General features: G+C 42.6%; 1 protein-coding gene across 2 annotated transcripts in view; it reads right to left on the bottom strand.

Annotated features, from left to right (window-relative positions):
* Positions 1-10,008: 10,008 nt before the first annotated feature.
* The window catches only part of UIMC1 (ubiquitin interaction motif containing 1), a 158,255-nt gene continuing 154,065 nt past the window's right edge, over positions 10,009-14,198 (bottom strand). For both annotated transcript variants that reach the window (XM_042448380.1, XM_042448383.1), the window contains 2 exons: positions 13,197-13,278; positions 10,009-12,591 (listed from right to left, as the gene is read on the bottom strand). In XM_042448380.1, the coding sequence (XP_042304314.1) occupies positions 12,530-12,591; positions 13,197-13,278 (144 nt within the window). In that variant the 3' untranslated portion in view covers positions 10,009-12,529. The remainder of the gene's footprint in view (positions 12,592-13,196; positions 13,279-14,198) is intronic.

The following is a 14,198-nucleotide window of genomic DNA, read 5'->3' as shown; positions in this document are numbered from 1 at the left end:
GAGCTACCGCCAAAAAGCTGCAGAAAGATACATTGCTTTCTGCCTAGAGATTCTAGAAGTTTCCGAGGATTGCTGCGCAGGCGCAGAATAAACCCATTTGTGTGATTCGCAGAGACCACGAAGAAGAAATAAGAATTCTAGATGTGAACAATTTTCACTGGCTTGCTCTGCAATGCTGGAAATGTGGGGACTGAAAGAAAATTTAATGTGTGGGACAGAATACTCTTTTGGAAGGGCAATGGCCTAATTTTACCCCCTCTGTAGCTACAAACACTAATATTGGTCCCTGGAACACTAAGGGAAAAGATTGCTAGTCTCTCACATCAGATATCTTAAGAAGTGCTGGCTTACAACACAATGTCTGAGACAACACTGCTTTGTTCTCATTCGGCACTCAGCCCCAAACAATGTCTCTCTGGCGCACATATGGCAGTAGATGGAAGGCAAGCGGGTGCTTTTGCAAAAACAGAGCACACAGCCCTCAGCTCAGCCACTCCACATTCATCCCTCTGGAAATTGCACTCTCGTAAAACAACTACTATTTATCTTTTATACAGCGCCATCAATGTGCACAGCACTTTGCAGAGCAAAGTAAGAGAGAGTCCCTGTTGAAAAGAGCTTACAAGTCAGACAAGGCAAAGAGACAAGAAGAGGAAGGGAAGAAGTGGGTCTATGTACACAGGCCCTTGGATTAGCAGGCCTATCTAGGACTATGAGTAGGAAAAGAAACGTGATTTAGAGTATAGTTCTGAATGGGCTTTGAGGAGACAGGCAAAATTAAAAAAAGGCATAGTGTATACATAAAGGCTCAGGTTTGAAAGCATCTCCAAGGAAAGAGAGGTTTGTTAGCTTTGGCCAACCACCACCACCAAAAGAAAATAAAAAGATGTTTGGATATTGCTAAAGTCTGAACCTGGTGCTAAGGTGATATGGAAAGAGCCTTCAAATGACTTAAAGGCCCATCATGCATCACAAGGAAGGCACTTCAAGGTGGGGGACTGGGAATTCCATGATAATTAATTTATGGGAACAGACATTCCCCTTCCTCTGCAAGGGCAGGCTTTGTGAAGACACAGCTTGGCCCTTCTATGATAGAGATGGGAGTCAGTAAATCTGCAGATATTAGAACTCAGAGACATACCCGTGTTAGTCTGCAATATCAGTATGCAAAGGGCTCTTATAGCACCTTTGAGACTAACTGAAAGAAGTTGTACCATAAGCACCTGAGGAAGTAGACCAAATCTATGAAAGTTTATGCTTCAACTACTTTTGCTAGTCTCAAAGGTGCTACAAGAGTCCTTTGTCTACAGGTATTGTCAGACTTAAAATCCCACAGCACTAGCCACCATAACCAATGGTGAAGAATACTAGGAGCATTCCAACAACATCTGGAAGGCCACATTATTTCCATTCCTGTCCTATGACCTGTCTGAAGAAAGGAATCTGGTAAAGATGAAGAGAATCTGCTATTTAACACCCATCTGTTTTTGCTGAGTGAGACATTTATAAGCATTTTCTATTGCAGGGATAGGAAACTAGTGATCTTCCTGATGTTGAACACCAGCTCCCATCATCCTCCACCATCAGGTAAGTCAGACAGAGATTAAAAGCACTGGAATCTGATGTCTCAAGGGACATGTATTTCCTACCATGGGTCCTGTTCCCTTTAGCAGAACCATTTCATAAAGGAAGACTGCCCAACTATTAGGCAGTGTGTGGTGGTGCCTGTCTCAGGCAGGGGATGCTGGGACAATAATAATGAGATGATGGAGGATAGAGCTACAGATGCTAATTCTGAGTTTCTTTTCTCTGGTCCCACTCTCTTCCTCCACAGTGGATATTCCTTTGATGGAGTCATTTGGAGACAAGAAATGCTAGCAAATATCCCCCAACAACAAATAGGCCTCAAGTAGCTACCAATTTCCGATCTTTACCAAAAGCAAAAAGTAATCCTGTGGCAGCTTAAAGAATATCAAAGGAAAACCTTTCATGGACAGTAGTTCACTTCCATTAGATGTGTGAAGTGTTACCCAAAATTTCAGATGAATATATACAGTACAACTTCACAAGGCTCTGCGCTGCCACCTCATCATGGTTCTGAAAGGGTATGGCAGTGGCAAACAAGGTATGAAAAATTGTACCAACTTTGCTTTTATCGTCCAAGGGCCAGCCTGGCTAAGTGTAGACAGTCTGACCATCACAAGATTGGCCACCAGCAACTATGAACCCAAAACAGTAGGGAATTGCGGTGATCTTGGAGGGTCTACTCACAATGATGATGCCACAAGTCTTCAAGTATAGACAATTGACATGTTTGTAGATGTGATGGTAACGCAGTAACATCAGAGAGCAATTGAATGCAGAAAGCACTGACAACACCCACTGCTTCAAAATCAGCCATTTGGTAAAATGTTACGGATATACACAAACAATATAGCATTAGGTAAGCCAACTAATGTACATTCACCTGAATCTTTTGATTAGCCCCAACTAGAGTAAACTCATAGAATCAATGGAATTTACCTAAGTGCTGACTCACTACTCAGTCATTGGTTCAGTGGGCATGTTTTAGCTGGAGCTGACCAACATGATTCAGGCCATGGTGTAGTAAGAACCGGTGATTGGCAATTCAAACTTCTAATGATCTTTACCAGTGTTTTTTCTTGGAACAGGACACACGAGTTATGGTCCTTTGCTGAGCAAAGGGATGTTCTATGTGTGTGGACAGTAAAGTCATTATCACAGCACTTTTGTAAAGATGCTCTTTATCTTGTGAGCATCCTTCCTGTGAAGCACAGTCCTGCCAGCAGGCAAGGTGGGGGGGCAGAGGGAGGGCATGCTGTCTGTGCAAATGTGTTCTGTGCTGGAGAATGGTGGGAGGAAGATAGTTTAATGAATAATGAAACATATTTGAGGCGTCAGTGACAGCTGGGCAGAGGTTCAACGGCAGAGACCGCCACAAGCTGTCTCTGGGCAGCAGCTTCTCAGTGACCGACAAGGGCGAGCACAAGACCTGACAACAGCTTTTTTTTAAATGCACTTGCTTTCATTCTGAGTTTCTAGCAACAGTGATGAGCAAGGGGACATGCTCTACCATCTCCCACCCTGTCCAGTCAGCCTCAGGAAACCTGCTTTCTCCTTATCCTGCCAACTCTTTGCTCTTTCTGCATGCTGCGGAGAAATGGTTAGTGAGCCAAACCAGAGGTGGGGGCTGAGCTGTAATTAAATTACACACATGTAGCGCCAAAACCAACCCAGAACACAAAATTGACATTTTCAGTTTCTAGATGCTATGAAAATTCACTTTACAAGTTTAAAGCTTTTAGCTTAAGCATCTTGTATCTTAACTGGTGTAGAACTTTTAAGGGAGTAAGTTTAACTTTTTGGCTTCAAGATTTTAATCTGTGCCTTCCAGTTAATTCTGATTTATGGCAATCCTATCATGGGGTTTTCCTGGCAAGATTTATTCAGGGAGGTTTGCCACTGACTTCCTTTCAGCCTGAGAGAGTATGACATGCTCAAGGTCATCAGTGGGTTTTTGTGGCTGAGGATTTGAGCGCTGGTCTCCCAGCATCTTAGTCCAGCACTCCAACCAATACACCACATTACCTCCTTTCAAAAATTTTAAGCCTTTAAAAAACAAAAGTGAGGATATCCTCAGGCATCAGGACAAGGCATTTTAGTTCCCTAGAGCCATGTTTTATTGTGAAAAAAGAATAGAACTAGATCTACAACATAGGTGATCTATAGCAGTGTCACCTACAAAGCTGTAAACAATTACTCTAGTTTCAACCACTTCCTCCATGTGGTTGAAACTAGATGCACACGCACACACATACCATGTAGATACAGAGACCTGTTGGATAAAAAAAAAGTCCCAACAAATCAACATAGCCAGATTTACAGATGTTCTGTACCATGATTTATCTCCATTTTTAACTTGTGCGCAACTGCTGAACTAGAGGTAGGGAGAGAGATGAGGAGAGATGGACATCAGGGATAGGTAATGAATGGCCCTTCAACCGTTGTTGAATGCATATCACACCATCCCTCACCAATAATAATAATAATAATAATAATAATAATAATAGGTTTTATTTATATACCGCCCAATCACTGGGAATCCGAGCGGTTTACAATAGAGGGGATAACAGACAGTTCCCTTCCCACAGGCTTACAATCTAAAAGACATGACACAAAAGGAGAAGGGAATGGTGAGGGGGGGAGGGAATCAGGTCCAGCATTCTTCTCTCCCTCTGAGGCCTGGACCAAGGCAGATGGACCGGAGGGAGGGCTCTTCTTCTTCAGGCTAGCCCCTGATGGAACTGGGCCAGCCTTCTCTCTCCCTCAGAGGCCGAAAGATGACAGTTAGGGAGGGAGGAGCCTCTTTCTTCAGGCTAGCCCCTGATGGTACTGGGCCAGCCTACTCTCTCCCTCAGAGGCCAAAAGATGACAGTTAGGGAGGGAGGAGCCTCCTTCTTCAGGCCAGCCCCTGATGGAACTGGGCCAGCCTTCTCTCTCCCTCAGAGGCCGAAAGATGACAGTTAGGGAGGGAGGAGCCTCTTTCTTCAGGCCAGCCCCTGATGGTACTGGGCCAGCCTACTCTTTCCCTCAGAGGCCGAAAGATGACAGTTAGGGAGGGAGGAGCCTCTTTCTTCAGGCTAGCCCCTGATGGAACTGGGCCAGCCTACTCTCTCCCTCAGAGGCCGAAAGATGACAGTTAGGGAGGCTATCTTGATTACAGCTAACAGGAGTTGAAGTTCAACAACACGTGGGGGACTACAAAAAATTGCCCGGCCCTGCTGTTAGTCTATTTTCATGTTATTTTTGTCTTTATCAGTTATAAGTCATTTTCATATACTAAATAGTAGTTCCTCATAACTATTTCCTACTGGAAACAATGTATAATTCCAGCAGGAGATTAAGTCCTATTATCACCCCCACTATTAATTGATAACTAACATTTATATGATCACCATGGGAGTGGCACATAGGTTAAGGGAAACCAGATTTCTCGGGGTGCCAAATTACATAACTAAGAGCTCCCACTCCCCAATCCAGGTTCTACTACTATAGACCTTATGATATAGATCTAAACTTTGAGCAAAGTAACCTAAAAACAGTACTACCATCCTTTTGCTGTGACATCTAATTTGGGATTCTATTTAGTATATATTTTAGGGCTCTTAAGAATAGTGTCTTCAATGATTCTGCATGGTTATCATAAGCACCACACAAGTCCTGATATTTTGGTCCAACATTATGGTCCAACTTCTGAACTCTTCCAAACCTGCAACCTGTCCTCTTGATCCAATTCCTACTCCTCTTCTAATCTCTATAGCTCCCTCCTTTCTGCCCTCGCTTCTCCATATCTTCAATCTCTCTCTCTCTACAGGCTCCTTCCCGTCGGACTTCAAACATGCTCTCATTTTCCCAATTCTGAAAAAACCTTCCCTTGACCCCTCCTCTTTGTCTAGCTATCGTCCTATTTCTCTTCTCTCCTTTCTTTCTAAGGTTTTGGAACGGGTTGTTTATTCGCGCTGTCTTAAGTTTCTTGAAACCAACTCCATCCTTGATCCTTTTCAGTCTGGTTTCCGCCCAAGGCATTCCACAAAGACAGCTCTCACTAAGATCTCGAATGACCTTTTACAGGCTAAGGCTAATGGCCTTTACTCTGTTCTCATCCTTCTCGATTTGTCTGCAGCCTTTGACATCATTGATCACTTTCTCCTAATTGACATACTCTCTGACCTTGGGTTCTCAGACTCTGTTCTTGACTGGTTTAGATCTTACTTGTCTGGCAGATCTTTTGCAGTAATTGCAGGTGGTCAGACTTCTTCTCCTGTTCCCTTATCTGTTGGAGTTCCCCAGGACTCTGTTCTGGGTCCCCTTCTGTTTTCTCTCTACACACTGTCCTTAGGAAAACTCATCAGCTCTTTTGGTTTTTCCTACCATCTGTATGCCGATGACACCCAGCTGTATCTTTCTGCCCCTGACCTTTCTCCAAGGCTTGAACAGCAAGTCTCGTCTTGCCTCACAGCTGTCTCGCAGTGGATGCGCCATCGGTGTTTGAAGCTCAACATGTCCCAGACGGAGCTTCTTGTCTTTCCACCCTTCAACACTCCTTTTCTGTCTCTGTGGACAACATTTCTATTCAACCAGTCCAGCAAGCCCGCAGTCTTGGTTTTATCTTTGACTCTTCTCTGTCGTGTATCCCTCAGATCCAGACCACAGCCAAGGCTTGTAGATTCTTTTTGTACAATATTGCCAAAATCCGACCATATCTCTCCGCCTCTACTGCCAAGATCCTGGTCCATGCCCTAGTGATCTCATGACTGGATTACTGTAATGTCCTCCTGGCTGGGCTTCCTCTTTCTCACCTCCGTCCTTTAATCTCTGTCCAGCATTCAGCTGCACGCATTATCACTTCCACCCACCGCTCTGACCGCATCTCTCCTGTGTTGGCATCCCTTCACTGGCTCCCTCTCCCTTTCCGCATTCAGTATAAGCTCCTGCTGTCAACATTTAAAGCCCTCCATGGACTGGCCCCTCCTTACTTATCAGACCTTCTTTCTCCTCACCTTCCCACTTAGGCCCTCCGTTCTGGTAGTCAAGGTCTGCTGTCCCAGCCCAGGATTTCCTCTGCCCCATCCCGGATTCGCCCCTTTTCACTTGCTGCCCCTCAATCCTGGAACCTTCTTCCCCCACAAGCAAGAGCCATCACTTCTTTAAGTAGTTTCAAAACGGAGTTGAAAACCATCCTGTTCAGAGAAGCCTTCCCAGGCATTGCATAATTGTCGCTTACTATCTGATGGTCTTTCATTGCCTGTTTATCGAACCATTTACTGTATTGCTATGTATTGTATATGTATTATCCTACTTGAGAGTATGTATTTTCCCTGGATGAAGATTAACCTTCCATTTTGAACCCAAGCCCTCCCTCCAGTCCATCTGCCTTGGTCCAGGCCTCGGAGGTAGAGAGGAATTGCTGGACCTCTTACCCTTTCCCTCCACCACTCCCTTCTCCTTCTGTCATGTCTTTTTAGATTGTAAGCCCGAGGGCAGGGAACTGTCTAACTAAAAAGATTGCATGTACAGCGCTGTGTAAATTTACAGCGCTTCATAAATAAAGGTTAATAATAATAATAACAACAACAACAACAACAATAATAATAATTCCCTAAGGAAATTGAGGGGGGGAGCCAATTAATAAAAGGGATAGTGAAATTACAATCTCCTTGTATTTTGTGATTTCCAGGTGATTATAGAGCTGAGATAAAACAAAACAAAACAAGGAGAGATACAGTAACAGCTTAGAACTCTCTAGCTGAGATACCAGTGCCAACATGTGTGAGTTTAAGATGCTGGCTTAAATCTCTCTCTCTCTCTCTCTTTCATACACATACACACACAAACAGCAGGACTGTATCAGAGCTGTTTCAGAGAGTGTGGGAAGATAGAGAACCTGTTTGGATACTTCATGAGACCTGCTATCAGTATGCTCAGGACACCCTCTTCTGCTCAGCCTGTCTGAAGCCAATGTGACACAAAAGGACAGTGACAGACATGGATATAAAAATAGGGCTAACCAGGCTTATAAAGCACAGTTTACTGCTGGATAGGCTACCGAGCAGGCTTTCCTTTGCTTGCTTGTTGCTATCAAGTACCCTGAATGAAAGTGCTACAACTGAGCAAGAGCAGCAGTTCTGGCTGACGATTTCAGGGAGATGGCTGCCATAAGACACTGTGAGAAGAGACAAGTCGTTCCATGTCCCAAGGTGACACTGCCCGCTCTCCACCCTAGGATTGTGTCAGCTTTGCCTGGAAGGTGATTCAGAGGAGTGTCTGCTGGTTGGCTCCTCAGCCTCCCATGCCTGCTTCTTGGCATCTCCTTGAGCTGACCCTGGGCTTTGGTGACAGCTGAGCTTGGGGAAAGTCATTCAGCTCTTTGCTTTTCTTATCATCAATTGAAAAGATAAACAAGCGGCTTTGCTTCCAGAGACAGGCCTACAGTAGAGTGACAGTTAACGAGGAGGAAACCAGGAGGGTGGCAGACTCTGCCACACTGAGAAGACATCTTTTATTTGATGAAACTGGAGAGAGATCTGGGCAGCACTGAGAACCGGCGTGCTAACAGGGAGCGCCTTGGGATTTCAGGGCCCAGCAACAAAATCAAGGCTATTGCTGTTTTTAATTTGTTTTCACTTGCTTTGTCCATCAGCTTCAAGTGACATGCAGCATTTTTGGGTGCAGTTAAGTCCCATGGGGTTCAGTGAAAGTTATTCCCTAGTAAATGGAGTTTAGGACTACAGTCTTAGGCTCACAACCAATTTATACACTGCATAAAATCAGGGAGATGAAGCTTTTCCTGGCATGCAGGAAATGAAGGATCATGTTTGAATCCTGTAACATCTATTCTATAGATGCTCACAAAAAGAATAAATGTATCAAGGCGAGAGGTTGAAGTTTTGCTTCCTTCCTTGACACCTATTTTTTAAAAATGTGAAAAGAATTTTTTTTTAATTTTTTAAAAATTTTATTTTCATTACCTGGTACATCATACATCCTTTGATATTGTTACATCAACATATTTTCCAGTACCCCAGAGTCCCCTCTATTTCTTTCAGATTAATATTTACATTCTATTTTGTTAATTTTAATCTGCTTCCTATCCCCAAATAACCGGAACTATCTATAGTCTTTTTCTCTATCACATCCTATCATTTTCTTGTGACACTTGTAGTCCTTAAGAAATCCTACTGGCTTACCTCCCAGGCATCATGTTAACTTAAGTTACATTGGTTATAATTTATACTAAAGAAACATTTAGACATATAAAAATATTGTGAATAGTAGTTCTTCCATCTTTTAGTATAATAGTATTCTTTGCATACATATTAACCTCAAGGGTTTCCCCTTAAACCAAATCTCTAATTTCTTGTACTTAATGCCCCCATTTCTCCTTGATTATCTGTCTTACACAATTTATAACCTATATCATAAAGATGTTATAATATATATCAGTAGAATATATATAAACAAAAGAATTATTTTTTCTGGGGAATCATTCGCATAGGTAGGTCTGTTCCCTATTTAGAGCTTGGAATGGTACAATTCAGGCCAAGCATTTTCATTTTATTGTGCTGAATGTAGAAACTTCTAACAGTCCAAAGGCTTCAGAAAACAGCGAGGCCACTTGATATTGGTGGCTGGCAAAGGCACAAGAGAGATGCCACCAGCAGGTTTGTGGGATCAGAGTAAAATACTTGTCCTCTGATTCTTAACTTTGGAATTCAAGGCTTCCAGGGAAGAAAGGCTGGCCAAGCATCTATCTTAGATGTTTCTTTCTCTTCTGGACAGCATGCTGATGAGGTAGCCCTTCTGCCCTTTCCTTTCCCTTCTGCACTGATGTAGTGTCAATATGACACAGAAGCCTTTTCAGGACTCCTCTAGGCCAGTGAAATCCTTTTGTCGGTAGCAGGAGTCAATGCCAGCTGCCTCAGAGCAGAAAAAACAATGCCCTGTTAAGGTAACATGCCATCCTTCCTTTTGTTCTCCTTGGCCTCTGCAAGCAATTTAGAGACAGGGATCTCTCTGTTTTATGTATAATTGCTGTTACCTGTAACCTGCCCTTGAGCTCTTGTAGTAGCACTGGCTTTGCACCAAAATAAAACAGGAGTCCCAAGAATGCAGAGTATTTTGTAGGAACATGAAACAATTAGATAGTAACAGAACATCAAGGTGAGGGGCTGCTTGCTCTTGCCACACCATGGGCTGTGTTAGGCACCCCTTGGGCCTAATGTTTAGATTCAAAGCTCTTTCAGGCAAGGACTGAATGAATTATATTCCAGCACACTATTCAGCACAACAGAGCCCAAGCTGAACATGGCCTTCAATTAAAATTAAAACAGCAGCGGAGGGAAGTGAGCACCGGAGAACGAGGATCACAGTTGCACCACTGATTTCCATAAGCTGATTTCCCATCCTCCATCCCTATTCCCTGAGCTGCACTTCCCACAGAAACGAAACTACATTCCAAGTCTCTGCAAGCCAGCCTCTCAAGGACACTAGATAACTCACACCTGGTCCAGCCTAGCACTACATATCACCATCTCTACAAGCTATGCTAAGCGCAACCCATCCCCCAGCATCCACAGCTTGAATACATCTGGTAGAATACTTCAGGATTCTAACATTACCTAATTCAGAGCTGGCAACAGACAGCCTATAGGCTCTCCCTGAATGCTGCTCTGGTCTTTCAGGGGCCCCATCATCCCTTGCCATGCTAGACTGGAAGTGCATAGACATCATGGCTGGGAAAATCAGGCTTCCAGGCACTTTGTCCTGAGACAATCCAACCTGGGAGGTATTAAAAAGTGGCCATATTTGATCTAACAGAACAACCTAACACACTTTTTGCCCACTTATATTACAACTTTTCTAGGCAGAGGCACAATGTCATATGTCCATGTAATACAAAAGCCAAAGTAATACTGGCCGATCCTGTCTTTCTGTACATTTCATAAGCAGTATGAAATTAATGGCTTAGTGGTTAAGACACCAGTTCTGATGATCATGAGGTCAGATGGTTGGCAGTTCAACGCCTAAGTGCTGCTTGATGGGGTAAGCTCATATCCCAGCTTCTGCCAACCTAGCAATTCGAAAGCATGCAAATACAAGTAGATAAATGGGTACCACTTTGGTGGGAAGGTAACAACGTTCCATGCAGTCATGATGGCTACATAACAACCAGTCGTCTTTGGACAACACTGTCTCTTCGGCTTAGTAATGGAGAGGAGCACCGCCTCCTACAGTCAGTTACGACTAGACATTCATACCAAGGGAAAACTTTTACCTTTACCATTTTGAAATTAGTGCAAAACAAAGCAATATAAAATCATTCCAAACTTATACATGTTTTAAGTTCCAGTGATTTCAATAGTAGGATTGAGCATGTGCTTCCATCTTTCCCATTTATACTGCAGGACTTGAAAATACTCAGCTTTGGCTGGACTTTGTCTTACATTTTCACTTTATGAAGGAAAAAGCTGCCTCCTTTGTGGACTTAAGGTTTGTAAAGCACTGGTTTAAATCTACAATCATAACTATTTTAAAAAAAGCTCAAACATCAGAATATAAAAACATAATAAATATATTTATTATGGCTTCATAGGCCTCTATAAAGGACATAATCTATTCAATACATGACAAATCTCTGTAAAGTTCATACAAAATGTACAGAGGAAAGTCTGAAATTAGGTGGGGAGTCATGCTCTTGTCAGGCAAGATCGGAAAATAAGAGGTTTTGCTTCCTGTTTCATTTTCAGGTCCCTTATCCATTACACAAGCCTCAGAATTTCTTCTTGCTCTTGAGGTTGGCTTTGGTTTGTTTCTGACTGCCTGAACTAATGGCCAGCTGCTTTTTAAAGTCCACTAGGCAGTCTTTGGCTTCAGAAATGGAGGTGAAAGTTCTAATTGGAGAGTCACTACAAGCTGCTTGAGGGAAAGAGGTTCAGATGCTCCAACTGCACTCAACCCCCTTGTCTGTCTCTGTCATGCTATGTCCAATAGAAGGGGAAATGAAAAAGAAAAATGTATGTATATATTTGAAACCAGGCAACTACCTTCAACAATGTCTTTGTGTTGCATCATGGTCCTATAGTTCATAGACTTACTAAATTCAATTGTTTTTGGTTTTCTCTCTTATAGGTTTTATGCTCTGGTAAACATCCAGATTAGACTGCTGCAAGGGTGGGAAACCTGTAGGCCTCTAGATGTTAGTGGATCGCAGCTTACATCAGCCTTAGCATAGTGAATGGTAAAGGATAATGGGAGTTCAAGTGCCACATCTGTCCACAAGGCTCCCATTTCTGTATTATTGTAGTGTGGTATATGTGGGGCTCTCCTGGAAAATAGCTTATAAATTTGCAGATGTGCAGAATTAGATAACCAGAGTTCTAATTGGTTCATTTAAAAACATTACACTAATGCTGAAGGAATGACAATGGCTCTGTATTTATTAAGAGATCAGTTCAAGGTGCTGGGTTTTCACCCTCCAAGCTCTGAATAGTTTGGGGCTCAAACATTTCAAGGGAACATGCATCTCATCATATCTATTAAGATCTTCTGTAAACATTATCAGTGGCAGAAAAATTGGGGAGTTGCTCTATTATTACTGAGATGTTGTGATTTAGTATTTTTTATTTTAAAGCAGAGCTAAGTTAATGGGAAATGATGACACCCTCATGTTCTGCATTATGCCCTAATATTGTCTCTTGTCTAATGTCATTAACATCCTTGTCCTGAGGAAAATGCTATGCCCCTGCAGTCATTCGCTTCCTATTCAGACAGGGCTGACTTTTTATGCCATCTTCACTAGAAAACAGTTTTGGTGTGGTCTTTTCTCTTCTTTACTGAGGTTTCTTTTCCTTTGGCTTTGCTCACAGCATGATGCTGGAAACCTGCACTCAGCCTAGTGTGACCACACATTTTGCTCTGGCCTTGTTTTGCAGCTGAACAACCCAGCAGCTCACGGGGTCCTAGCTAACCTTGAGTCTTCTCCTCTGGGTTGTGTATCAGGCACCTCTGCATCTGAAATGAGAATACAGCACAGGATATTAATTCCACCAGCACAGGATAATGCCAGTCTTGGAAGACCAGCTAAACTTATTCTAAAGTACAATCAGAGAAACATCAGTCCCTGGTAAACACAATCAAATCAAACTGGATGATGATAGGCAGGCTCTACCCCTCTTGTCTGGAGTTAAGTTTGGCAGGATGCACATTACTACATATGAAAAGAAGGGACTTAAAATATTTCTATAACTCCTGTTGACAGCAGAGATTGGGAGACCAATTTATGAAAATATCCACACTTTAAAACTGTACTTGCATGAAAGAAGGGAAAACAAAAGGGTACCATGCTGCATTATTGTGAAATGGGCATAGTTTACAGGGCTCCTGTTTATGTTTCTTCAAGAATGTGACTGCTATTTCCTCAAGAACTCACCTCAAGTGTACTGTAGTTGTGATATATAAATGCCTTTGCATTTGGTGAGAGCAGCAGCAATCAGGATGAATTTAGACGAGCATAGCAACTATGATATGTAGTCAAAGGGCAATTACATTCTTGTAATGCCATGCAATAGAATGAAAGGCTAGTATTAACAAGTAGACAAAAAAGTGTAAATGCTGACCAAGTGCTGTCCGCCAGTCTACAGCCTTGTGTTCTGATTGGTCCAGCATATTCAGAAGTCTGCCTTCACTTCTTCGCTCCTCCTGAAACAAAGTAAAATAATATCATGCACAAAACAGTCTCCAAAACAGAATGTCTCACAGGAAACTTGACATGCAAGAGGGACCAGGGACAAATCACAGTTGGGCTGAACAAAGGAGACAGCTCCTTCACCACCATCCCAAAGACAACTCTTGCCCTTCTTATTCTTCTACTTTAATTAGTACTGAAATAATGGGTTGCATTCAGAATTAAGTACTGTATACTTAAAGTGAACTACAGTACCCTTAAGTAAGTGAGATTGAGGGCCCTTTCACACTGCACTATGATTCCCTTTTAACTGCCATGGCTCCCTCCTGTGGAATCCTGGGTTTGTAGTTTGGGAGGGCACTAGAACTCTCTGGCTGAGAAAGTTGAAGCGGAAATCACCATGCTATTACTGTATAGTGTGAACAGGTCTCCGGTGACACCTAACCCATGTCCTATCCATTTCAGTAGGTCTATTCTGACTATGACTAAGTCTGGATCCAACCCATCATTTTAATGCATTCCTCTGAAACTTTCATAATCAGAAAAAATGATGTTGTAATGTTTAAAATAGCAGTGCATTGTCAAGGTCTGCAGAAGCTGCTTTGAAACCATTTCCCATGTGGGTCTTCTAAATATACATTTATCTTGTTTGTGAGGAAAGAATACTGGAAATGCAGAAAAACTTTTATCTGGAGGCCAAGTCAGGATCTGAATCTGGAGGTTCTTCATGACAACTGTCATACAACTCTGGCTTTTCATTCTGAAGACTGAAGAAAAGCTCAGACCCCTTTTTGAAGGAATTATCTTTCCCACTGAAGGCATCTAAATTATACACAAAGCAAACTAATGAAAAAGTTTCACAAGACTCTCACAGCTGAGTGGAAAAAACACAGAGAACTGACCATTTCTCCAGCTCTATGAAGCTTTAACCATC

Source organism: Sceloporus undulatus, chromosome 2, assembly GCF_019175285.1.
Source record: "Sceloporus undulatus isolate JIND9_A2432 ecotype Alabama chromosome 2, SceUnd_v1.1, whole genome shotgun sequence".
In the NCBI taxonomy this organism is placed as follows: domain Eukaryota; kingdom Metazoa; phylum Chordata; class Lepidosauria; order Squamata; family Phrynosomatidae; genus Sceloporus; species Sceloporus undulatus.
The sequence above is the reverse complement of the archived record's forward strand: the minus strand, read 5'-3'. Positions and strand labels throughout refer to the sequence as shown.